At 51.8% G+C, this 26,834-nt stretch overlaps 1 protein-coding gene across 6 annotated transcripts in view; it reads left to right on the top strand.

The window, feature by feature from the left end:
* Window positions 1–26,834, top strand: part of PRKAR1B (protein kinase cAMP-dependent type I regulatory subunit beta) — a 113,155-nt gene that overhangs the window by 10,610 nt on the left and 75,711 nt on the right. For all 6 annotated transcript variants that reach the window (XM_072836658.1, XM_072836655.1, XM_072836654.1 and 3 more), the window contains exons 3-4: window positions 13,483–13,641; window positions 15,871–15,962. In XM_072836658.1, the coding sequence (XP_072692759.1) occupies window positions 13,483–13,641; window positions 15,871–15,962 (251 nt within the window). The remainder of the gene's footprint in view (window positions 1–13,482; window positions 13,642–15,870; window positions 15,963–26,834) is intronic.

Below are 26,834 nucleotides of genomic sequence, written 5' to 3'. Positions count from 1 at the left end.
ACTGTCAGCGGGGAGTCTGCTTCTCTCTTCCTCTGCCCCTCTTCATGCATGCTCATTTGCTGTCTCTCAAATAAATAAAATCTTTAAAAAACCCAGAAAGACTTATTTCCAGTATACAGATTCTTTAGGTGTTTTGGTAGATTTGCTATTTCATTTTTTATTGTATTTTAAGTGGGGCTCCTTATAAGTGGTACTCCTTGTGGCTTTACTTTTGGTTTTAAAGATTTTTGTATTTGAGAGACAGAGCATGTGTGGGAGTGGGGGGGGGGCAGAGGGAGAATCTCACACAAGCAGACTGCATGCTGAACATGGGGCTCCACACAGGACTCCATCCCATGCCCTAGAGATCCTGACCCTGGGATCACTATCTGAGCCCAAATCAAGAGTCAGTCACTTAACCACCTGCGTCGCCCAGGCACCCCGATAGGCTTTACTTTTTCAGAGCGGTTTTAGGTTCACAGGAAAATTGAGCAGGAAGTACGGAGTTCCCACATCCACATCCCCTCCCTGGACACGGTTGCCCTGTTAGTAACCCTGCAGCAGCTGATGCTGGCCACACCTGGTGAGAGACACCATTGTCAGAGTCGTTCCTCGTGCCCTGCAATTCTGTGGGGTTTTTTTTTTTAAAGATTTTATTTATTTATTCATGAGAGACACATACACACACAGAGGCAGAGACACAGGCAGAGGGAGAAGCAGGCTCCATACAGGGAGCCCGACGTGGGACTCGATTCTGGGTCCTCCAGGTTCAGGCCCTGGGCTGAAGGTGGCGCTAAACCGCTGAGCCACCTGGGCTGCCCAATTCTGTGGGTTTTGACAAAAACATACCCTCACATGTCTGTCGTTCAGGCATCATGTCAATCTGTGCTGCTGCTCTAAAAATCCCTTGTGTTCCATGTACCCCTCTGGCTCTCACTTTCAACCCCTGAGCTTTCCTCGTCCCCAGTGGTGCCCTTTTCAGAATGTTCTATGGTTGGAATCCCACAGTATGGAGACTTCGCAGATAGGCTTCTGTCACTTAGGAACATGTGTGTCCTCCTGTCAGGATCCGCACCACCCACTCACCACACTGGCTTCTCCTTCTGGCTGCCTCGAACGCTCTTGCTCTCCCACCCGCAGTCCTCCACTCTTGTCCCTCAGCGTGGGGCTGGCCCAGACCGTGCTGAGAGGCTCCTGCTCTCTGGGCCCTGGTCCTCCACTCTTGTCTCCCAGCGTGAGGCTGGCTTGGCCCGCACTGTGCCTAGGGACACTCTGGGAATGCTCGCTTCCCTTAGGACATCTCTGGCTCCTCTTCAGGCAGAGATGACCACACACTTCCAGAATAGGGGTTTCTTAATTTTCTTACATTTGTTTTTATTTCCAGAATTATTTTATAACTAACACCAATAAGAGAAAATAACATTTACAAAGAAATTCACTGCCAGGAGAACTCTAGATGAACTGGTCTTCACCTTTCTTCATACATGTTTGTGTATATCACACTTCTCATGTGCTTGTGAGTTAAATGTGAACTCAGTTTTGCCTGCCGAGCATCACATGAAGCATCACATGGCCACGTGGAAGATGAATCTGCAGACTGGGGATGGGAGGTCAGCCGTTCCTCCTGTGTCCAGGCTTTCTTGGGGACAGCGCAGCCATGTAGACCCATGCAGACCCAGTCTTTGTGAGAAGAACCGCAAGCCCAAGGCCGCAGAAGGGCCGCTGCTCATGCATCTGGTGGAACCTAACACAGTGCAGCTGGGCAGAGCAAATGAAAAAAGGTTTAAAACTTTCAGAAATTGCCCAACAATAAAAAGAATGGTTGATTCTCCAGAACTTGGGGGAAATTAAGAAAGTACAGAAAAGGATAAAGAAACAGATGTATTGTTGTCAGGTCTGTTGAGGGCGTCTTGCAGCTCCTAACATTTCCTCGGAGGTGTGTTTTCCTGAGCTGCTTTAGCTCTTCCTCCCATGCACATCATAGAGCCTATAACCTAGGTTATAGGCTCTATGACGATAGCTGCCTCTTTCAGAGAAGTTTGAGGTTTCCAGATGGATGGAGCAGGACCTACAGAGCTCTGCCTGCCCGTTGCCCCCCACCTGCCCCTGGACCTCCGTCCTGCCTTCTAATGCACCTGCAGCAGATGAACAGCGCCACACACTGGCTGTTTCAACGGAAGTCCACTGCTGGCCGTCTGCAGGTTCTCTGGGTTTGGACACTTGTGTAATGACACGTGTCTGGTTATGATATTATACAAAAGAGTTTCACTGCCTGAAAAATCCACCATGTGCCACCCCATCACCCCTCCCCCAATCCCTAGCACCCACCCACCCATATGTCCCCATCCCCATGGTTCTGTCTTTTCTGGAATGTCCTATGACTGGAACCTCACTGTGCAGAGCCAGCGCAGACAGCCTCCTGTCACATAGGAACACGTGTATCAAGTTCCTCCTTGTCTTCCGTGGCTTCAGAGCTCACCTGTTTTTAGCACTTGAGTAACAGTCCACTGTCTGGACTGACCACAGTGTGGACACCCAGCACCTACTCATGGGCATCCTGGTCGCTTCCCAGTTTGGGCAGCTGTGGATAAAGCTGCCGTAAACATCCATGTGCATGTTTTATGTGGACCCGAGTTTTCATCTCCTGGGGGCCCATTTGGGGAGCGCATCTGCTGGATCTCACGGCAGGAGCATGGCTGGTTCTGTAAGAAGCCACAAGCCTCTTCCGAGGTGGCCGTGCCATTCTGTGTTCCCAGCAACCACGGGAGAGGGTCCCCGCTGCTCTGTCTCCCACCAGCATCTGGCGGTGCCTGTGTTCTGGCCTGTGGCCCTTCTAATGCAGGTGCGGTGGCCTCCTCGCTGTTTTCCTCCGCATTTCCCTGAGGCCACATGATGTGGAGCATCTTCCCATGTGCATGTTTGCTGTGTGCACATGCTTTCTGCTGGGGTCTGTTCAGGTCTTTTGCCTGTTTTTCTGGTTGGGTTGTCTGTTTCCCTGTTGAGTTTAAGAGATTTTTTTTGTACATTTTGGACACAAGTCCTTTATTGGATTTGGGTTTTGTGAATATTTTCTCCTAGTTTGTGGCTTGTGTTTCATGCTCTAACTATATGAGATTCGACTCTGGCTTTTGTTTTTTTTAAACCAAACTTTATATGATCATTTATGTGACCACTAAATGTTATTGAAAAAATGATTCCATGGTGCAGGGTATTCTGTTATACAGATGTTTCTAAATAGACTTAAGCAATTTCTTGTTGCTAGTTGGATTAAAAATATTTTTAAACAGCGCTAAGAACATTCTAGTACCGATATCTCTTTGATACCTCTCTTTGCTTCCCTAGGATATATTTTAAGAAATAGAATTAGGCATCTCAGACATAACACTGATCCGTGATGCTGGCTATTTTCCAGAAAGGGTTTATTTATTCACGCATTTATCCCATAGATACTTATTGAATGCTTGCCACGTGTGGTTCCAGGGACTGGGTCGTGATGACAAGCACATTGAGAAGCAGGGTGTTCCCGGTGTGTGCCCTGCTGGGTGTGTCCATGTCCCTATGCCCAGCTGCACGAGGCGGCGGGACCATGGCTCTCCAGGCCCTGGTCTGCTCCGTGTTCATTCTGGGTCTTGTCAGGGTGTGATCAGGCCATGTAGCAGGGAGATGCAGGAAACGTGTAAATCAGGACTTCACAATCAAGTACATGTGGGACAGGTTATTTAAAAGGATCCCCAGATGAGTTTAAATATTTTTCTGACTCAAAAACTGTATTCTTTGACTATAATCTGATAAAGTTACTTTATTATCATTAATAAAGAGATAACCAGAAAAAAAAGAGGAAGCCAGCCTCCTCATATGTTTGGAAACCAATAATGAGCTTCTGCATAATTTATTGAAGAGGACTGTTATAGTAAAACATTATGAAATCTCTAGAACTGAGTGACAAAGCATCTCGTATCAAAACTTATGATTGCAGCAGAATCGGTCCTTAGAGGGAAAATTATCACTTTGCTAGAAAGACCAGAAATTCCTGAGTGTCTGTCTCCCGACGGCGCTAGAGCTTATCATCACAGCTCAGGAAGCCACAGGAATCGACTGCCCCACAGCTCGGAGCCCAGGAGCTGAGGTAAGGGCTTCAGTGAGACATGTCTTTTTGCGGGCTCTGCTGTGGCCTCCGTCCTGGCTTTCAGGTCACTGCCAGCTCTACACTCATGCACACATCACCTAGCCTCTGCCTCTGTCTTCAGGGTGAGAGCTGCCCTGCGGCTGTGTGTCCAGGAAGACCTCATTTAACCTGTGTCTGCAAAGGCCCCATTTCCAAATAGATCTGCCCCCTGAACTTTGGAGGGAGCCCATTGAACCGCTGTGTGTAGCCTGAGAAGTCAGAAACCAGTGACAGAGCCAAACAAAGTAAATGCATGCAGAGAATAATAAAGATTGGGCAGAAGTTAATGAAACAAGAGGAAGAGATGGTAGCAGATGATAAGAGCAGAGGTGACTCTGAAGATGAATAACGTAGGCATCTGGGAAGGCGGCCATGTGAAGAAGAGTTGGTGCAAACTGGAATCTTTTCTGAGCAAGGCACCTGGGGAGGTGGAGGCTAAGCTCTCCTCCAGAAAGCCCTCTCTGACTACCCCCCTGCCACACCCCACGCTGTGCTTGCACAGCCCTGTACCTTGTCTTTTGCGGTTCATGCTGTTATCATGCTCTGTCTTCACCTGTCTTTCCTGTTAGATCGAAATCTTCATGACAAAACTTTGCCTTTTCTACGTAACACTCTCTGTATGAAGCCTGGTATATAGAGGTGCTCAATAAATGATTGAAACTGCACGTTTCTCTCCTCACCCAGCCACTGAAGGTTGAGCATCCCTGGGCATGTCTCTTGTCCTCTCGTGGCCTCCTTTTCCATGCCTCATTGGCAGGGATGACTGGCCCTGGGCCCGACTTCTGCTCTGAGAGGCTGCAGCCCCAAGAGGGGGTTGCCCTGGGGACTGGCACCATCAACCCCTGCCCTGAACATCATGGATCTCCAAATACCACAGCACCCACTTGGTTGGAGGACACAGGTTATTGAGGGCCAGCCTCCCCTTGGGGGAGGCCCAGAAACACTGACTGTGTGCAGCCACAGGAAGTCCAGGCAACAGCCTCTCCTCCTCTGGGGTGTTCCGGGCCTGGTGAGGGGTCAGGCTGGCATGGCTAACTGCCCAAGAGCCCTCCTACAGGGCGAGATGGGGAGTGGGACGTGGAGGGGGGTTTCCACCTATCCTGGGTCTCAGGCATGTGGGTGTCTCTCAGGAGCAGAAACTCAGGTCCAGAAACTCTCCCTCCACTGCACCCCTCCCTGGCTGAGAATCTTCCCTCTCAGGCCGCAAGCCTGCATTTCACCCCTCATGCCGGAAAAACATGGTCAGAAGAAGACTATGACCGTCATTCACAGTCCAGGGAGTACTTGGACCCAGGGGCAGGACGAGGACAGTCCCTGGAGCTGTGTTTGGCATTCCTGGGGCAGATTCTGGCTGCGGAGATTTCTGGAAGTGCCGTTCCCACACTGTTGTTGTGAAGACTCTTCTGACCCCGTGCCCTTGACCATCCTGCTGCCCCAGACAGCTCATCAGCGTGAGAACAGGAGACAGGAAGGGGGCTCCGGAAAATTAGAGGTTTTCCTGGAATCTAGAGGGAATCGTTTCCCCGTTTCCGCCCGATGCCTCCCCCAAGTGGCCTTGTGTTTTGAAGCCCTGGGATCCGGCCCTGTTAGGTCCTTTGGTGCCAAGTGTGGAACATGGCCCCTGGCGGGATAGTGATGCCCATGGTCCCAGGAAAGCATGGCCCCCAGTGCGCTTCCCTCAGGAGGGTGGCTTCTGGCCAGTCTCGTGTGCACCAGTTTTTGTGCGGGGCTGCCGCCAGATGGCTCTCCAAGCAACCCAGCTGTGACATGGCCCCAGCTATGGCCCCAGCTGTGACATGGCCCCAGCTGTGGCCCCAGCTGTGGCCCCAGCTGTGACATGGCTACCTTGCAGACCTTGGTTCTTCCGGTTCTTCTGCTCTGTCCCCTCACTGGAGCGTCCTAGAACCCCATCCTTCCCACTGGAAACCCTCTCTCCACACCCGAGCCTCCCAAGGGGGCCACGGAGATGGCACCCCCAACACCTGGGCTCCAAAGGGTGTGCCGCTGGCCTGCTGGCCACTGAGCCCTGTGGTCATGACAGCCTCTGTAACTCAGGGGCATGGGGTTCAAACCCGCTCCCGACTCAGGTCATTCATCTTTCTCGCCAGCGTCTGTGGCACTGTGTCTTATGAGTGTGTTAGTGGGCTCTGACGGCACATCGCATGGCTGCAGCGTGGTATGAACTCTAGGACTTGTGAATAGAGGAGGAGGGAGGTGATGGGAAGGCTTCTTGCTGGAGGTGGCCTTGAAGCGTGGATGGGAGTTCACCGAGGATGGCCCTAGGGGTGGGCGGTAAGGTGGGGAAAGCCATGTCCCTCTTTTGGCTCTCCCCGTGGTGTGCTGTCTGGCACTAGGTTGCCATCATGGCCTCTGGGCGGTGTCTATGTGGGACCCCTTGGGGGGGCTGAGCATCCACATGGGAGTTGTGTGTCTGCCTAGCCCAAAGCCTAGGTTCTGTGAGAGCCATACCCCTATCCGTGCATCCCATTGTTTTCTCAAAGCCAGTGTGTCCAAATCCCAGCGCACATCAATCACGTGAAAAACAATCCAAACATGGGGAAATGGCAAGGATGTGGGGTGGCTGGAATGCTCGGCAGGCGCTGCTGGTGGGACACGGTTCGGCAGTTCCGGAGCAGTTAGCTGTGGGCTCCAGTGTGACCCAGCAATGCCACTCATGGTTGTAGTCCTGAGAACAGGAGATGGGTGCTGGAGCTCTCACCTGCATGCCTGGCACACACAGCAGCCCTGGGGTGGGGGGCATCCAGTGTCTGTTAGCTGGTGGGCAGCCCAGCCACATGGAGGAATGGGGTGCTGATACCCACCACCATGCAGCTGACCTGGACAGCGCTATGCACAGGCCAGAAGGCAGACACCAGTGGCCACGTGGCCTATGATTCTGCTCATGTAAAGGTGTCCCAAATGGGCGAACCACAGAGACAGAGTAGGTGGTGGGTGCAGGGCTGAGAGGGACAGGGTCTTCCTCTGGGGGTGAAAATGTCTTAGAATAGATATGAGTGGTGGTTGTGTGACTTTGCAGATGTACCATGGAATTGTTAACTGTATGTTGCTGGCTTTACTTTGGCTAAAATGACTGCCCTTGTTGCTTGGACCAGTTTCTCGTGGCTTCAGTTTTGCAGAGAGGGCAGGCATGGCACTCCTGGCAGGTAGAGGTCCTGCCCACACCTCTGATCTCCATGGCACCTGCCATCTGGGCGGCCCTGGCATCTGCTGGTCCCCCTCCTAGGTAGCCAGGGAGGCTCCACATTGCTGGACACAGACTGCACTGCCATGTGGGCTTTACCTTCCTACCACCCGCAAGTCTCGGGTTTGAGATAAGCTGACATGTACAGCTGGTATTGTTCTTATTTTTAATAATTTCTAAAAGTGAAGGCCCAGAGTCTGTCCCTCAGGATACAGCTGGCATTTATAGTTAGGATTTGAGGCTTACACGGGAACAATCATTGACACGTGGGATGATTTACTTACACGTGGGTCTCTCAGCAGCAGGTTCCTACCATCCTGTAAAATCCAAAATGTGTTTCCCATGGGCCAACGTAGGAATCTCTCTCCCACTGACTCCCGACGGGCAGGAACATGACAGGTGATTCTTGGTGCCAGGAGGTGCTGCTGCCATTCTCAGAGATTATGAGAGGGCCATTGTCATGGCAACAGGCACAGGGAGGTGTTTCCGTGGCCTGGGCTTCGGGAGCCCCAGGGTGGTTCTCTGGAGACTTGCCTCCCACCATCCAGGGTGCTTGGCAAGACTGCATATGGGTGGGAGAGCTGGTGGTGAGATGGCCCAGCTGGTAACGCCCTGCGTGCGCCTCATCCGACTTTCCTGGATAGAGTGGTGGTGGCAGGAGATAGGGCCGCTGGGCAGCATCGGGGGAGCGATGGCTTCCCTGCCTATCCTGCTGGCAAAGCAGAGACTCACATTGCCTGCTCTGCGGCCAGGAATGTCTGCTGTGATGGTGCCCGCCTCTGCCTCGCTCAGTTTTGTCCCAGGTTTCTTGTCATTTCACGGCTGAACCCTATTGGATGCCCTAAGTGAGGTCTGTCAGGGATGGGGAGGTGGGTCCTGTGGGTGCTGTGCTGTTCTCCACCGTGGGCATCACGTCTCTGTGCACGGGGCCATCATGTCTGGGATTTGTCATTTATTTAGGCCTTTTGAGTGGTATTTGTAATGGTGACACAGATTGTTCCTCCAGATTGACTTGCGTGGCACTAGCACAGAGGTACCAGGTGGGGAGAGTTGTGGAGATTTTCTCTGCCGGCTCTTCCACCTGTAGTCTTGCCTCACCCCCTTGCTGGTTACAGAGCCCAGATGGTATACAAATAGGAAAACAAAGGAAATGTTTGCATGTCTGCATTCTGGGTTACTCTGGTTTTCAAAGTTACAATTATTTCTTTAACTTGAAAAGAAGGTATTCATTCATTTAATAAGTATCTGTGGTGCATGGACCATGGGTAGGTCGCTGCTGGAGATGTAGCAGTGAGAGAAGTTATATTTTGGGAGGGAAGCAGTCCTTAACTGGGCAGATCAGCACACTGTGTAGGTTCTGGGCGGGCCAGGACCACAGGCAGCTGAGGAGGCGCGAGGGGAGGAGCCTTTGGGGGTGGGGGTGGGGGTGGGGGGTGCACCCTGAGATGTGGGGAAGCACTTTCTGGGTTGGGAGGAGCAGGTGCACTCAGGAGCCTGTGCGGTGTGAGAAGCCAGTGCTGGGAGGGCACGATGCAGGCAGGCTGTGCCCTCGGCACCCACGAGGGGACGCTTGCCATGTCCAAGGCTGGAAGCCGTTGGGTGCTCTGCACGTGTCTGACGATTTACATGGCCGACACCATGCCTGCGCTATTTTTAGTTCCTGAGTTGTTTCCCTTCTGAAATTCTAAATTTTAAAGGACACATTAACTTCTTGATTTATAATTTCACTCACCATAAGCTGTGTCGTCTGCTTCCCTACTTTGTAAGAGGAAGACGTGCCCACCTGCTAGCTTCCCCTCCCAAATTTTGCTACCCATTTCTCATCTGAACTTTTCTTTCCTTTTTTAAAAAAAGTATGTAATTATTTGAGAGAGTGCATGTGCGAGTGGGGGGAGGGACAAGAGGTGGGGGAGGCAAGCAGACTCCCCACTGAGCGAGGGGCCCAATGGGGGGCTAGACCATGTACGCTGAGACCATGACCTGAGCCGAAATCAAGAGCCAGACACTCAACTGGTGGAGCCACTCATCGGAACTATTCATTTTGTGTTCTTTGTATCAATGCCATCTAGATTTTAAAAAAAATTTTGTCTATGGGTCTATTCTAAAAACCGAAAACTAATACATTTGAAAAATGCCTTTGTTAGCCCCACAAGTGTGAATGGCAGGCGATCTGGGCATGCAGCTGTTGAAAGTCTGTCTGTCCAGGAGCGCAGGCCCAGCTCTGCAGATGTCAATATCAGGGCCCTGCAGAGCCCACCCTGCCACGCTGGTGGCTGCTCCTTGGTGTCAACAGGCTTTGGGATGCCTTTGTCCCTGGACACTTGGAAATATCTTTTTTCCCCCTTTTGAGATATTTCCATGATTTGTGTTCCTATTGTCACGTGTTCCCTTTGTCACATATGTCGTGTTACCTTTATTTTTTTAAAGATTTTATTATTTATTAATGAGAGACACACAGAGAGAGAGGCAGAGACACAGGCAGAGGGAGAAGCAGGCTCCATGCAGGGAACCCGACATGGGACTCCATCCCAGGTCCCCAGGATCACGCCCTGGACTGAAGGTGGTGCTAAACCGCTGAGCCACCCGGGCTGCCCTGTAGTGTTACCTTTAAAAAGTAATTCATAATTCGTATGTAGAAGTTGTATTTTCATCAAGTACAAACCACATGAATTTAACTTGAGCGGCCTCCTTTCTAAGGGAGACTTCCATGTCCTGGACTCCTTGCTCATGTTTTGTGAATGGAGTATGCGTCCAAGTCTCTCCAGGGCCGTTTCTCTCCCAGGGGTTCTCTGTTTTACCTGTTCTCTACATTCCTCCAGTTTGTGTAGAAGGGTTAGTCCCTAAGAAATAGGGAGAATCAGAGGAGTTTCAGCATTGACTGCTGTTTGATCACATGAAGGATGATAATGGATATTGTGGTTGTTTTTAAAGATCATATTTTAGGAGATACATACTAGAGTATTTATTTATTTTTAAAAGATTTTATTTATTTATTCATGAGAGACACACAGAGAGAGGCAGAGACACAGGCAGAGGGAGAAGCAGGCTCCCTGTCGGGAGCCTGATGTGGGACTTGATCCCAGGACCCCAGGATCACTACCTAAGCAGAAGGTAGCACTCAACCACTGAGCCACCCAGGTGTTCCTATACTGGAGTATTTCTTTTTTCTTTTTTTAAAGATTTATTTATTTATTTATTTATTTATTTATGAGAGAGAGAGAGAGAGAGAGGCAGAGACACAGGAGGAGGGAGAAGCAGGCTCCATGCCGGGAGCCCGACATGGGACTCGATCCCAGGACTCCACGATCGCGTCCTGAACCAAGGCAGGTGCCAAACTGCTGAGTCACCCAGGGATCCCCTATACTGGAGTATTTAAATGAAATTACATACTATCCGAGATTTGCTTCAACCTCCTCTGTGTGTGTGTATTGTGTTCATATATGTATTATGTATGTGTAGTGTATGTAGGTGTGTGTGCATATACATTGTGTGTATGTGTCTCTGTATTGTGTGTATGTGTTGTGTATGTGCTATTATATGTGTGCATATTGTATATATTATATATGGGGATGTATGTATTTTATCTGTGTTATATGTGTATTGTGTATGTATATGCATTACATGTGTGTACTATATAGATGTACATATGTATATGTGTGTATGTATGCACATGTGTGTATGGTATATGCATATGTGTTATATACATGTGTGCAGGTGTTTGTTGGGTATATGTTACATATGCACGCATACATGTGTGTATTGTGGATGCATTACATAAGTATTTTATATATATGCATGTTGTGTATGTGTATATATATGGGCATGTACAGTATACACGCTTGTGTTATATACGTGTGTTAGGTATGTGTGCATACATGCATATATTATACATGTATTATATAAGCGTGTTTTATATATGTATGTGTGTTATAGATGTGTATATATTATATGTATGTGTGTGTGTAAAGTGGGTGGAGGGGGGATGAAATCGTTGTGCCCTATTTTGATAGTTGTGGAATATGCGTGATGGGCCTTCTGGCAATTTGCTATATCTTTCTTCTACTTCTGTATAGAAGTTTGCAGGTTTCCACATTAGAGGGTTGGAAGGGGCTGTGGTAGCAAGCCCACCTGTGTGTACCCTCCTGGGTAGGTGCCAGGCCCCAGTGTCTGGCTCCAGGATGACTCAGTGGTCCCCCTTGGATCCGGAGGCCACCGCACACTCTTGGTGTGGCTTGCTCTGCCTGAGTGACTTGCTGTCCGTTTTCCAGAGACTCATGGACCCTCTTGAGGCTTTGGCCCCATTGTCTTCATCGTGTGGATTTACATCCACTTGGGTTTTTATTTTACCATTATTTAGTGGAGGGAGGAGACAAATGCATGCCATCCATCTGCCATCTTTTGTTTTGGAAGTTCCGTAAAGATGTTTTTAAACAGCTGCATGAAATTGCATTAAACAATGGAGGCACAGAGAGGTGAAGTTATTTACTCAGGGTTACACAGTGCACTCAGCAAGGAGCATTCCCAGTGTGGTGTCCTCCCCACTGGGCACATGTGTCTCTCAGATGCTCCAAACTGCTGGTGCTCTGCTGGTTTATCTTTTTTTCTCTCTCTTTCCCCTCTTCCCCGTCTTACCTGCTCTCCCCAGAGGGGCAGGATTGCACTTGCCAGGGAGCCTGCGCTTCTGCATCTCCTTCTCTGAGTTGAGGCTGCAGGTGATGCACCTGTGAGCCTCCAGGCGCAGGGGGAATCCCTCGTGTGGAGCCTGGCTTGGAGGCCGTGGGAGACCCACAGGGCTGCTAACGGCCTTAAATTCACCAAAAGAAGCCTTGTGTGTAACTGTAGAGGAGGTAGTGGTGCAGCTGAGTGGCCATGGACATGGTTTTAGACCAAGGCAGCAGCCAGTTTGGAGCATGTTCTGTAGGCCACACTGCTGGCCTGTTCCTGCTTGGGGTGCAAGGGCCACTTTACATGCCACAGAACTGACACAGGTCACATGGAAGTTTTGGTTAGCTTTGTCTTCTTTGATTGTTTTTAAATGGAAGAAATGTATTTTTAAGAGGAAAAAGAAGAATGTCAACACCAGTGCCTGGGATGTGACTGGCTGCCTGCCCTTGAATGAGTGAACTACATTCATTGGTTTTTGGCAGGGGGATCCAATGATTTCTTGATTTTTGTTTTCCTATAGGTTCTGTGTGGGGATGTCCCACCTCCCATTTGAACCTCAAAGTCCCCTCTGGGGTCTTTTAAGGTATCTTCTTCAGAAAGTACTTGGGGGAAGAATTGCCTCCAGAAGTAATTTACACAATAGTATGAATTAGGATATAGCTTCATACTTCTCTTGGGGTTCACAGGCACTTGGGAAGCTTGAACTAAGTGTTGCTGGTGGAGCAGGAAGGGGTGCTTTGGAAGGTGGGGCAGAGAGAATCCTGGGAGGAGCTGTGGGTGGGCCTCTGTTTCCTCACTTCACATTTTTTTTCCAGGTGACTGCCAGGTGTGGGTATTTGGGGAAGGTGGTCCTCTCAGATGAGGGGGACAGAGGCCTTGCCCTAGGCATGCAGGAAGACAGATAAAGGTCTGTTTGCCAAGGACCCCCCCCCGCCCCCGCCACCCTGTGCTGCTTCCTGTGGTGGCCTAGCTGGTCATGAGGTTGCTGTTGCAATGTGGGGATGTGGCAGCTGGGGGTCGGTTGTGGGGGGCCCTGCTTGTCAGGGCACAGTGCGTGTTCCTTCTAGCTTTTAGAATCTTGTGCCCTCTGCACGCACACAGTTATTAAAGCAATTAAATAACAAAGAGAAGGAAGACAGCAACAGAGGTTTGCTTTCTGTTTATGTATCCACCTACCATTTCCTGCATGTCTACTCTGAGGGACATGGGGGGATGCCGGTGAGTGGAGCAGATGCCCTCGTGGGGTGAGTACCTGGGGGGACCTCAGACCTCAGGCACCTAGAACACGCAGTGTCACTCGTGGTGAGGGTGGGCAGAGACCTTCTGCACCTGCTCTCTGTGTCCCATGGGGCTAGGTGAGTGAGGGGAGGTGGAGTTGGAGGTGCCTTTGAGTGGGGGTCTCCGCCAGGCCTGCAGGAGGGGGGTCGGGCAGGGTGCTGTTCTCAGCCCTCCCTCTGTCTTCGCCCCACAGGAAGAAAACAGACAGATTCAGTCGCAGCAGAAGTCAGACTCACACGATGAGGAGGTCTCCCCAACCCCGCCAAACCCCGTGGTGAAAGCTCGCCGTCGCCGAGGGGGCGTGAGTGCCGAGGTGTACACGGAGGAGGATGCTGTATCCTATGTGAGGAAGGTGGGCTCATCTCCAGGGTCCCTGCTCCTGGCTGCTCTCCCTTCTGGTCCAAAAGGGGCTGGGTGGTGGCAACACCATTGTCATGGTCACTGCCCATGGGCTCTTGTGTGTGGTTTCCTGACCCACAGAATCAGGGAAGAGACAGGACACCCAGCTCATGGGGTGTGGGTGGAGGAACCAGCGTCCAGACCGTGTGGTCCCTATCCTCCTGGCCTTCTGGCCCTGGAGACTAGAGCCTGGCCTCAGAGCCGCCCAGTGGGAAGTCCCTCCTCCATGCCCCTTCCCCGGGGTTGGCACCCAGCCTGCTGCCGCTGCTACATCCAAGCAGGCACACCTGCATCAGGACGCACTCTGGAGCGTGAGAGCCCACATGATGTCCCTGCGCCCATCGGTGTGCAAGCCTGGCCTCCCACCGGCCCTTGGACGTGGGGCCTGTCACTTCCATCTTGTGCCTTGATATCCTCTATACCTGGTATTTTTAGTTTTTGACCTCTTAAAAAATTAATTAGGCAAAATATGCATAACACACAATTTACCATCTCTGTGAGTCTGGCTGTAACACATTCATTCTCTTGAGTTCTGGGGGCTGGTTCCCAGTGAGAGTGGTGCTGCCTTTTGGGTCCTCTGGTGGGAAGGAGAGCCAGAGTGCGGGCTCTCTGTGTCTCTTCCTATGGGGCGCTGTCTTCCTATGGGGCATTAGTGCTGCCTCCAGACACCACACACTGTGGGGCAGGGCTTCAACACATGGGTCTAGGGACAGCCTGTCCGTGCATCACTTCGACCATGTTTCTGTGCACAGTTCAGGGGCATTGAGGATACTTGCGCTGCTGTGCACCATTCCCCGTCCATCTCCAGGATGTTCCAGGCCCCACATGAGACTCTGACCCCATTACACACTGACACCTGCTCCCCGCCCCTAGCACTCAATACTTTCATAATCAGAGGATATAAACCACCGTTTAAAACCCACCAGGGCACCTCACTTCTGTTATCTTCCTCACCCAGAACCCCACATAACCTCAAGGAGATCCCAGAAAACCCAAATTTATGGGCATTCTGCAGAGTAACTGACCAGCACCCCTCAGACCTGCCCAGGCCATCAAACTGTTGGGGTCCTGGGAGACTGTCCAGAGTGTAGGGCTCCAGGCACCATCACTGAATGTGACCCGTGTGGGATCCAGGGCCAGTGTGAGCTCCCGGGACAGAACCAAGACATGCTGCCCACAGAGCGCCATGGCTGCTTCCATGGCTGTGATGTCATGTGTTAGCCATGGGGGATGTTGGGGGCAGGCTATGGGCACCTCCTTTGGCAACTTTTCTGTGAATCTAAACTATTCTAAAATAAAAGGCAAATTTTTAACAAAAGCCTCTTAGAAGTGGAGTGGCCCTTTATGACCTCAGCCTTGTCCCCCAAAGATCCCTGGGTACAAGCCATGGTACTAAACTAACACACACACAGGCTGGGGCCTGATGCCACCCCAGTCTGGCAGACATTTCTGGCAGCTGAGCACTGGGATGAGGGGACCACCTTATGGCCCAAATAGCCCTCCTACCACTTTTATTTCAAGGAGAAATCTTGGTGTTTGAGATACTCGTAACTTGAGATGCAGGTGCTTTTGGCTGTTTGGTGGCTGATTCTCCGGGCACGGGCTTCTGAAAGCTCCCCCTGGCAGGTCTGCTGGGGCCAACACCGTGTTGATACCCAGTCAGTGGCAGGGTCTGGAGCTCATGCTCACCAGGCTCCCGTCACCACCTCGAAGGGTGAACATCAGCCTTGAATGTGGCTCCAAACATGGCTCAGGTTTTCTCTCTTTTGTGTGTGTTTCACAGTTTTCAGATATTTACTGGAGTATTTTATTCCCTTAAAAACAAAACCAGTAAAATACAGAAATTAACAAAAGAAATGATACTGCTGGGGACCAGAGGTGGTGTAGCTGCGTCTAGGGGTCCCTGAGGTTAAGTACCACCCCAATCCTACATGGTACTTAAGCCACCTGTCAGGTCACTCTCGTTCCTTGCCTTTCCTTTCTTTCATTTTGTTGAAATGATTGTGATGTGAGATTTCATGTTGTCTGTCCTTGTGGTCACCTGGAAACATGTTGAAGGTAGGGCACATTTCCGGCCATGTCACAGTTTCCTGGGGTCCAGCAGGTGCTAGGAGGGGCCAAACCCCAAGTTTGGACCTTTGGGGACTCTTGCAAGTCTGACTTTGGCTGGCTTCCCCTGCAGGTCATCCCCAAGGACTACAAGACCATGACGGCGCTTGCCAAAGCCATCTCCAAGAACGTGCTGTTTGCTCACCTGGATGACAACGAGAGAAGGTAGGAACCCAGGAGGGGATAGGGCTGGGATCCACACCCCTGCCCAGGCCTCACAGGATGCTGGCCATGGGGGACATGTATGTGCTGCAGCTTTTGGAGGCTTGTGCTTGCAGAGCATGACCAACTTCCAGAAATGATGTGCTGTGTGCACCTGGTTGTCCTCCCCGATACCAGGTCAGGATCTGAGGCATCCTTGTGACCTTGTCATTGACAGACACCATGGGCCTCCTTTGCCCTGACTACTGGGGGCCTAGTTTTCTAGCATGTTCTACATGCAAGGATCTGCCTTGCGGGGATGGAATGCAGGACTCCGGTGACGGAGCCAGGCAGTGATGTCAGGTCACATAGCCCAGAAGGGCCTCAGGAGTGGCTGTGGGGTCGGGTCTTTCCAGGGAGGGGCACTTGGCAGCTGTGAGGGCCTCAGGTGCCATGCTTTGGGAATTGAAATCCTGCAAATAATTGGGAAAATCAGACACCTGGAGAAAATCACTGGGACCATTTTGAGGCAGTGTTTATGGGTTTATGTGCATATGCTAATTCTGTGTCACACTATGGGATCGCATTCTACACACTTTATCACAGTGACTGGGCCATGGATGTCCTTCTGTCAGGAAGGATTTTGGTGGTTTGTAGCATCAGTTTCTGTAGAGTTGTCATAAAACCCTTATTTCCCTCTTGGACTGCTTGCATTTTTTCATGGTAAACAGCATTTCGACAACCATGGCTGTCTGGTGTGCTCATTTTTGGTCCTTGTCTGTCTCTTTCTTGTCTGCTGGTGCTGATTCTGGGCTCCTGGGCTCCAGAACTGGAGACCATATGCTTCCACTGTTCTCAGTCCTCATGACAGGGGTGTCCACCTGGTGGTTATGGCCACCGTCACCAGGTGGGACCACATGATTCAGGAGTTGTATCTTTACTAACTTGAATATAAACATCAAAAACTCAGTCCAAATTTAGACCTGGCTTCTGACTAGATGGTGCATTCACATGGATTGAAATTTAAAAGGTGCCAGGAGTCCAGAGTGAAAGGTGAACTGTCTGGAGACAGCCCCAGGACCCTGGCTTGTCCCTAGGTCCCTCTGCAGTTACCTTTCTGAGGACTGACTCCTCACCTTCAGGCAGGAGGTCGGATGTTCCCCACAGCAGCCACATAGACCTCTCTCCATTCTTCATCTAGTTTTGGTCCTCAGGGAAGAGACGGCTATGGACCATGCCTGAGTCCATTGGAATCCTGCTAACTTGCACTTTGGTGCCAGATTGGGGGAGGGGGTGCCCCCCTGGGTAGATAAGACACGATGGACACATGGCTTCCCAGGATGCAGGGTGGACTTTGATCTTGGAGCCGGCCCAGCATGTGTACCTATACGCAGCAGGTCCTGGGGACCAGAAGGTGGGCCACTCACCTGGGTCAAGCCCCACCCTGAGTACAGGGAGAGAGTCCTGGGGTGCAGTGTTTTGACCAGTCCCCTAAAAGCTAGCTACTCACTTGGAAGATGAGTTTTGTTCCCTGGACCTCAGTCTCCTGGTCTGGTCTGCATTAAGCTCTTCCAAGAACAGCCGCAGGACCAGAACTTGGTGTGTTTGCATAGGCTCGTCATCATTTTTATTTATGGCAATGACAATGATGATGATCCATGTGAACTACTTCTTGCTCACGCATTCCCAGAGTAAGAGCAACACCATGCTGTGCTGGCATTATAGGGCACAGAACAGTGCTTGTGTGTGGCCAAAGCTGGAATCTCTGTACTGTCCCGGGATTCACATGGGGGTCTTCACCTCCTGTTGCCAGAGCCACATGAGAGGCTAACCAACCATCATAACCCCAGAGCGTCAGGCTCAGCAGCCACACCCTTCTTCAGAGCCTGAATTCTGATGGATGTGGCCAAGATCAGCAGAGCGAGTGACCGGTGGGGGCTTGTGTTCACCAAGGCCTGGGCTCCTCAGGTCATGGTCCAGAGCCATCCTGTGTTGCTGCCACAGATATGTGAGGGTCAGAACTGCTCCCCTAACCTGGCTGCAGGTACACTGTGCTTGGGGAAAGGAGACTGGGAACGGGATGGCACCCCTGTCTACCACTAAGTGCACGTGTACAGACAAACCTCCAGAATGGAGTCATGTAGTGTCCATCCTCCTATGTGTGGCATATGTCTCTGCACGTGGTATCCTCAGGGTGTACCCATGTTATGGCAGTGATTCCCTCCTTTTGGAGGAGCGGGGTCTCTGTTGTGGGGGTATGCCCACACAACGTGTTTATCTACTTACTGGTTGAGGGACACTGGGAATGCTCCCACCTTTTGGTTGTTGTCAAAACATTCCCACGAACACGGGTGTCTGAGCCTTTGGGGTGCACACCTAGGAATGGCTTTTGTGGCAGATCACCCCTCCTTTCTGAGGAGGCAACAGATTCAGCTTCCCTTCTGGCCCCTCTGAGCTTCCAGCTTCCCCTTGTATAGGGCAGCTGCATTTGAGCTGGGGCAGCTGTGTTTGAGCCATGTCCTTCACACCCTCTTGTGGCCCCTTCCCAGCTCCTGAGTAGTGGCTGGTTCAGTAAAGCTCCTGGTCCTGGGCCAATGTGGCCCGAGGGTGAGCTGACGTACGTGCTGGCTCTGGTTGTCCCAGCTGCGCGTGTCCAGGAAGTGTTTGTGTTGGGGTCCTGTGCCCTTGGCCCCAAGTTTCCAGAATCACATGGTTCCCACCGCCTCGGACTTTTCTGGATCCAGGAGCCAGGTGGACAAGAAGTTCAGGAAGCAGATGGTTGGATTGAAAATTGCTCTTGGCGAGGCTGGCTGGGGAAGGGCGCGATCATGTAGGGGGTATGTGTCTGCTCTTCAGGTCCTTGTTCTGCCCTCAGGAAAACTCACTTTCCATATTGAAACCCTCCAGGGCTCCTTTTTCTGGCTCCAGCCTCTAAAGAAACAGGCCGATGGTTCAGGAAGTGGGCTGCAGAGACAGCGGGCCGGAGACGTTGTCTCTTGACCTTTGACTTGATGTCCCCTGCATGGCATCCAAATTCTTTGCTTTTTCCGGTTTAGTAGAAGCTGGACTCAGCAGCTTGGGCTGTGGTTTGGGGCACATTCTTTCCTGGCACGCCTCGACCCAGAGCTGCCTCCTGTGTAGGTGGAGGAAACAACACTCCTCTGCAAGCAAATGCATTTGTGGGGTGAGCCCGCCTCTGTGTTTAAAGCCCCTCCTGCCAAGCTCAGGTGTGAGACAGGTGACCCTGGGGTAGCAGGTGGGTGGTCTTGCCCTTATCAGGTTAGGATGGCATCTCTCCTTCAGTTTCTGTGGAAGTGCTTTGGCGAGTTAAGAGGTGAGGGCTTTGTTAGGCTCCTTTGTTCAGAAGAAGGTAATGAATGCAACACAGCAACATGCATGCTGTGGGGAAGGCTGCTCACCCTGCAAACTGCTGAGCTCTTTCTCCTGGAACAGTGGCACTTCCAGGTGGCAGTTACCAGAGGCTTTCTCTGGCCCATTTCCCTCCCTGTCTTCTGCCCGAGGCCACAGCACTTGTCACAGCAAAGCCAGGGTTCTGGCATGAGTCTCTGGGGCCTCAGAGCCTGTGCTCTGCCTCCCCCACTCCCATAGTAGGTCAGATGCACCTGCAAGTGGAGGGAATACGGGAGAGTGGGTGATCCAGGCATGGTTGTCGGGAGGCCCCCAGGTGTCCTGGGGTGAACTGGGACTGCAGGGATGGGGCTCTGGCCTCACAAGTCTGGGATGCGACAGGAAAGAGCAGGACACCCCTGAACACACTGCACCAGGCCAGAGATGCGTTAAACACATGCACACCCAAACACATGCACACCCAAACACACATACCAATGCACATATGCACACACATGCATATATATATGCATCCATGTACAGACACAGGCACACTCACACACATACAGTGCATATATGTACATGGTCACACACGTACATGCCTATACACACAGTGCACACTTACACATGCACATACATATACGTGTGTTACAGAATTGTATGTGTGTTAAAATATCTTTTGGAAGGATACAGTTGAATCATATCATTAAGTTATGTAATTACATCCTTTGGGACTCAGTTTCTTCAAGTGTCAAATCAGAGGAATAAAATCTACTTTGAGGGTTGCAGTAAAGATAGAATGTGGTAATGTTTATAGGTATATCATTATCCCCATTCCCACCATCCCCATCATCATCTCCATCGTCACCTTCATCATTATCAACATCATCACTACCATCTTCCATCACAACCATCATCCATCAACATCATCACCATCATCACCATTATTGCTATCACGACCATCATGATCACCATCAAGATCACCACCATCATCACCATCACCATCATCGTCCCCATCATCACCACCATCATCATCACCATCACCACTATCACCATCATCACCAATCACCATCCTCACTATTACCATCATCATTATCATCATCGTCACTATCACCACCATCATGGTCACTATCACCATCATTACCATCACCATCATCATCACCACCAGCATCACCATCACCACCATCATCACAACCATCATCACCATCATCAACCTTCATCATCATCACTGTCATCACCGCCATCATCCTCCCCCTCCTCACCATCATAGTCATCATCATCATCATCCTCTTTCTGGCAGCCCTTTGGCGGTGTGGAGGGCAGGCTATGCCAGTGGGCATCTCCATGGACACTGCTTTGTCCTCTGATGCAGGCCCAGCATCCACATGAACCCCACATCCTGGCCTCCTTCCCTCTTAGTCCTTAGTCTGAGGCCACTCCACAGGATCATTCTCTGCTCTGTCTTGGGCCTCAGTAGGTAAGCTGGCTGCTCTGGGCCTCGGGACACAGCAGAAAGGACTGTGGGAGGTGACTCATCCCCCAACATCAGTGTACAGAAGAAGGTTTCAAGGCCCAGTGAAGGAAGGGCTCTTCCCCTTTGTCCCTTGCTCCAGGTCACAGTGGGCATCCTAGCTGGGGCTGGGGCAGGTGTCTTCATGCTGCTCCACAGCCCCACTGCTGTGCCGAGTAACTCCAGGTGAGGGTCTGGGTCCTTGGCATCAGCTACTGTAAGCAAATGCAGGTCTTCTGTCCTTCCTGAGGCTGGTGGGGGAAGTGACTCTCTGCTCAGGCACCCAAGGAGCCTCAGAAGGCAGCCTGCAGGGTACTCCAGAGCCCTGAGATGTGCTGAGAATCGTGCCTTGGCCCTGAGGGTGCATCCCAGACCCGAGGGAGGGAGGGGGGAGCTCTTGGGTTCAGTTGGGTCCCTTCCCAGGTTGCTCCGATTAGGGTGCCTGGAGACGAGCATCGCTGTGCCCCTGGGAGTCAGGAAGGTTGATAATGAGGAGGCACTGTGTACATTTGGTGCAGGCAGTCCAAGCAGCGCTGTGCTTTGGGCCCTCGGCTGGGGCCTCATTACTGAAGCTGCCAGATGGGTGGGTGAGGGCATCTCACCCTGGGGCCGTCTTCCTGGCAGCAGCCCTGCTCTCTGCAGCTTTAATTAAAATGGGCCTCTGGCTGGAGCGCTGCACCGCTGGCCTGAGCAGCTGTCTCTCTGCCTCCCGCCCACACATCTCTAGCAGCCTGTTTTTCCACAGATTGGCTGGGGTCCCCAGGTGATGGGAAAAACACGCCGTCTGCTGGATTCACATGCAGCCCGGCCCCTGCTACCCCGGGCTGCTTGAGCCCCTTCTCTCCAGCCTGGCTCTGGCTTCAGGGCTTGCTGCTTCTCTTTCAGGCAACACTAAAACACAAAATTAGCATTTTGGAGAATGCAGGGTCTCATTTTAGGAGGAGCTTAATGGCTCAAACAGGCAAGGAATTTAGTTTTCATCTTACATAAAGCCACCTGCCCAGGGCAGAGGAGACCTTGGGGCTAATACATTTCAGGCCACAGGGATCTATTTCATGGGAGGTAGATCTGGGGCTCTGGGGATTGCATCATGGGATGTATTCTGAACTTGTCCCTGGATCTCGGGCCTCCTGGGCACTGTCTTGTTGGACCAAGGTTGACTGGCTTTGTTGCCAGTATCACTGGGCTGATAGGCATGGAGGCACAGAGAGGGTGAGCAGGCTGCTCAAAACCCCCAGCTAGGACTAGGAAAAGCTGGGTTTGCACCCCTGCCTGGACAGGGCTGCACTGGGCTGACCTGCCTCCTGCATGATGGCAGCACCCAGCTTGGTAATCTCCTAGGGAAAGGTGACAATCTTTAAAGAGTGCCTGGGAACAATCCAGCTGATGAAGAGTCGTGTGGTTCTAGAAGTAGAATAAGGCACAGTTTTGGTTCTCTGTGGAGTCTTTGCTGGGAAGGGCAGCCAGGGCTTATGTTACTGAGTTTGGGAGGAGAACCTTGGGCCCTGTTGCCCAGGTGTGGACAGTTAGCAGCCTGCAGTGCATCTTGGTGGTTTGGTGCCATCATGCTTTAAAACTTCTAGGATTTGGAGGTGTGCAGTCCCCAGGATGCTGTAGACCCAACCATTCTGCATTATCCTACAGCTAACCCTACAAACTTGATTCGAGCTACCCAAAGTCTTCCAGCTTCCTGTACCCATTACATGAGCAGAGATGGAGGGCATCCATCCAGAACCAAGTCCTGGCAGGACATGCTGCAAGATGCCCCCTGGTGGTGAGCTGGCCCACAGCACCTCCACCTCCACCCCCCAAGCCCACAATGCCTTGGCCCCACTGGCTTTCAGACCTAGTGGATGCCTCAGGTACCAGCTCCACTCCATTCTTGAGCCACGAACACTAAAATTAAGTGATTTGCTTAATCAGTTGGCTGGGGGTTGAGGGGGTGTTGTAGGAAGAGGCCAAGGTGAAGGGCAGGTGGCCTGAGAGGAGGATTGTGATCACCCACACTTGTCCCTATCTCCATGAGGACTCCACAGGGCCTGGCCAGCATCCCTGCTCTCATGTGTCAGGCAGGAAAATTGAGGCCCAGAAGAGACAGGTGACTGGCCCAAGGTCACATGGGTTCCTTGGGTCAGCAGCAGTCTCCCGAGACAGAGACCACCTATCCCGGCTCCCACAGAGTAAGAAAGCCAAGGGCATTTGCAGTGTAATTCTTGTGATGCTGTGCTCTGCCTCCCGACCCACACAGCCACCCCCTATGAGTGTAAGTGATGGGGTGACAGCCAAGTTACTTGCCTGCTAACCAAAACCTGTTAATCCCTGGTGAGGCACGGTGTGGTGCGTGTGTGTGTGTGTGTGTGTGCGGGTGTCAGGACCATACGACACAGCTGTGTCCTCCTCCTGTTCAGAGCTCTTCCCGGTGAGGACCAACACTTAAACCGTGAACTGTCCTTCTCTGAGATGTGGTTGTTCCACGGGCATCTGTTCAGCATGATGGGGGAGTCACAGAAGAAGAACGGACCCCAACCTCTCCTTCTTTCAGGGTACTCACTTGCCAGAACCAGTGACCATGAAGCCAGGTCTTCAGAGATGGGCAGAAGAGACTGGGGAGGGCGTTTGAGTGGCAGGAACAGTGTGGGCGAAGGAAGGACGGGCCAGGGCAGACACTGAATTCGGGCAGGGGCCATAGGCTCAAGGGGAAGCCATTGTTTTCTTAACTGCAAAGAGGACAGACAAGAAACCAGGGTGCCTGAGCGACTGTCCCCCATGCAGACACTTCTGGGGCATTCTTCCTGCATGTGGTGTCATGTTGGCCCCCACAGCCCTGCAGTATTCCTTGCAGGCATTAGTGCCCTTGGTCAAAGGAAGCTGCCTTCTCCTCTTGGCAGGTGCATGGGGACAGGCGGCCCTGCCTTCCAGTGGCCCCGGGCTGTATGCAGAACGCTTGCTGCCCTTCCCGCCCTCCCAGCTCACCGGGGGCTGTCTGCTGGGAAGGGGGTCAGGGCGGCTTCTGGGTGTGGACCCTGTGCTTAGGAGGCCCCCGCTCACCCTTCCACACTCTGCTGTCCTGAAATCGATAGTGTTTGCCCCAGGTCCTCCTTAAGGGCAAAGGATTTGCCCTTCTATCCACTGGTTACTTGGTTTTGGTGTTGAATTTTTTGCAAATTGCCTGATTATCCTTTGCTCGTTGTTTTTTTGGTTGGCTTGCATGAGTTACTGGTATTGGTCTGACAAAATCAGACCTCTGATGATTGGTGTATAGTGTGTATGTTTCCCAGTTGTGACTGGTCTTTTCTGTTTGTCTATGAAATTCTTTTGTCATGTGGAAGTTTTAAAATCTTGGTTTTTTTTTTTTTTTGTCATGTAATTGTTTTATTGCGGTAAAACAGATACAACACAGATTTTACCATCTTAATCATTTCTCAGTATCCAGTTGAGGGGCACCAACTGAATTCCTGCTGCTGGGCCACCGTGCCCCCCTCCTGCTCCAGAACGTTCAGTCCCCATGACACATTGACCCCACCTGCATCCTACCTCCGGCCCTGGCCCTGGCCCTGCCATCTACTTTCTGTGTCTGTGAGTCTGATGCCACTGGGACGTTGTGTGCATGGGGTCCCTGTGTATGTCCTTCTGCATCTGGCTTGTGTCACTTGGCCTCACGTCCTCAGGGTGCATCCCTGCGGTGGCAGGTGTCCAGTTCCCTCTGTCTTTGAGCTGAACTATGAATATTCCATGGAATGGACAACACCACTGTCCTGTTACTCATACACAGGCCAGCTGTACTTTCACGTTGGCAGATTTATCCTCCTTCCTTTATAGATCCTGGTATTCTTTAGACACCTTCCAGACGTCAGACCATAAACAAACTGATCTTTTCTAGAACCTTCCCAGTTTATTTGTTGCTTGTTTTTCTTTCAGTGATTGAAGGCTTGACTCACCAGGGATTTTATTTTGGTTTAAGGACATGAGCACAGCTGAGTCTTCCTAGACAGCCGTGTGTGTGGACACTGCCCACCATGCGGAGCCAGCCCTTTGTCTGCTAGTCTGAACTGTGTCCTCAAAGACACCAAATCAAGTCCTGCACATGTAGGGGTCTGTGTCCAGACATTGAAAGCTCTCTGAACGGCCTAGGCCATGTTTTCTGAAGGTCTCTCTGATGGGGCATGCAGGCCTGGAGACCCCAGGAGGCAGTGGCCTCTCTCTGGGTTGAAGCCACTGCTGGCCCAGCATCTAGGCGAAGGTGTTGAGAGCTCTCGAGAGGGTCAGCCCAGACTCAGCACCCTCTGGTGGCCTGTGGGGTGCGTTGAGGACATAGGGGCCTCCAGGAAGGTGCACTCAGGTGTCTACTGGCAGTGGAGGGAATGCATGTGTGTGGGGTTCAGGTTGGCCCTGCTGACATGGGGCACACACGAGTGTCCCAGAGGTGAGCATGGTGTGTGACGTGTGTGTTCATGTGCGGCGTGTGCACATGTGGTGTGTGTTGTGTGTGTGGTATTGTGTGATGTGTGTTGTGTGTGTGGTGTCATGTGGTACATGTCATGTCGTGTGTTCCCTCGTGTGGGCATGTGAGGCGTGTGTGTCCTTTAACAACTAGAGAACGTCTTACTCTGCTGGTGTTGTGCAAACCGTTTTTGGTGATTCTCTGTTAGTAGAAATGACTGCAACATACTATTTTAAAAAGTCCTTTAAGTGGGGGTGGGTGGGGGGACTCAGCAGCGTGCACAGCAGGGAGGGACCAGTGTGATGAAGCTCGCTGCCTCCACGGTCACTGCTCCTGCTCAGGGACCAGTGTGGCCTGGTCCTCCTTCCCGCTGCTGACCCTGGATTCCTGAAGCGCAGGCCATCAGAGGGTCTGGCCTGTGAATACCTCAGTGTGAGACGCTGCTGATGTTTAAACTGTGCCTGTCCTGGAGATCACTCCCCATTTGATCCTCGCATTTAGGGCAGCGTGGTTCTGGTTGCAGGTTCTGTTCGCAGCTGCTACAGGCCGTCTCACATTTCTGGAATGGGTGCACTGCTTCCCACATGGGATCCGGCCTCGAGGGCATACCACCCCTGCTCCCCACCGCCCCCGCCCCTGATGGGGCTGGTGCTGCTCCAGGGTGCCAGAGGATCTCGCCCTGAGAGTGTGAGCCTGCCAGGAACAGAAGGGATCCAGGACCTTCGAGAACCCAGACAGTGGGGTCCTGCCTGCTATGCGTCACTCCTGGGGGTCCAGCCTTCCCGCATGGCGTCCTGTGGGGTGACAGCTGGCCCGCCTCGGCCTTCAGGAAGAGCCACAGTTGCTGGGTCCGCAAACAAAGATGTGCTTTGAGTCCAGGAGCAGCTGTGGGGAACAACTTGCCACCTACTGCCAGCTGCTAAATCCCCATTTCCAGACCTGCCAGCAGCATGGCCTTTAACCCTTCAGTGCCCCTGCCCGTGCCCCTACTGTGCTCCAGGCCAAGAAGAGGCCTCCACACTGTTGGCACAGAGTCTTCTTGTGGTGGAGGGATGAGCCACTGCTCCTTCACTCGTTCCTGCTTCATGCATTCCTCCTTCACTCATTCCTTCTCCACGTGTTCCTCCTTCACACATCTCTCCTTCATTCATTCCTCCTTCACTTGTTCCTCCTTCAATCTTTCTTCCTTCCTTCATTTCTCCTTTACACGTTCCAAAGGCAGGTGCTCGACCATGTGAGCCAACCAGAGTCCCCTCCTCAACTTTTTAGAAAAGGCAGTTCTTGGGATCCCTGGGTGGCGCAGCGGTTTAGCGCCTGCCTTTGGAGACCCAGGATCGAATCCCACGTCAGGCTCCCGGTGCATGGAGCCTGCTTCTCCATCTGCCTGTGTCTCTGCCTCTCTCTCTCTCTCACTGTGTGCCTATCATAAATAAATAAATAAAAAAATAAAAAAAAAAAAAAAGAAAAGGCAGTTCTTTAAAGACTTATTCTAGGACTTGGGAGGCATCATTGTCTAAGGTGTTGACTTTGCCCAGTGGCTTCCATTAGTCAGTGTTGACCAGGGCTTTATCCACGTGGAGTACCTGGTGGGCACTTG

The sequence above is a fragment of the Canis lupus genome, chromosome 8, assembly GCF_048164855.1.
Source record: "Canis lupus baileyi chromosome 8, mCanLup2.hap1, whole genome shotgun sequence".
NCBI lineage: Eukaryota > Metazoa > Chordata > Mammalia > Carnivora > Canidae > Canis > Canis lupus.
This window is presented reverse-complemented; position numbering and strand designations above follow the sequence as displayed.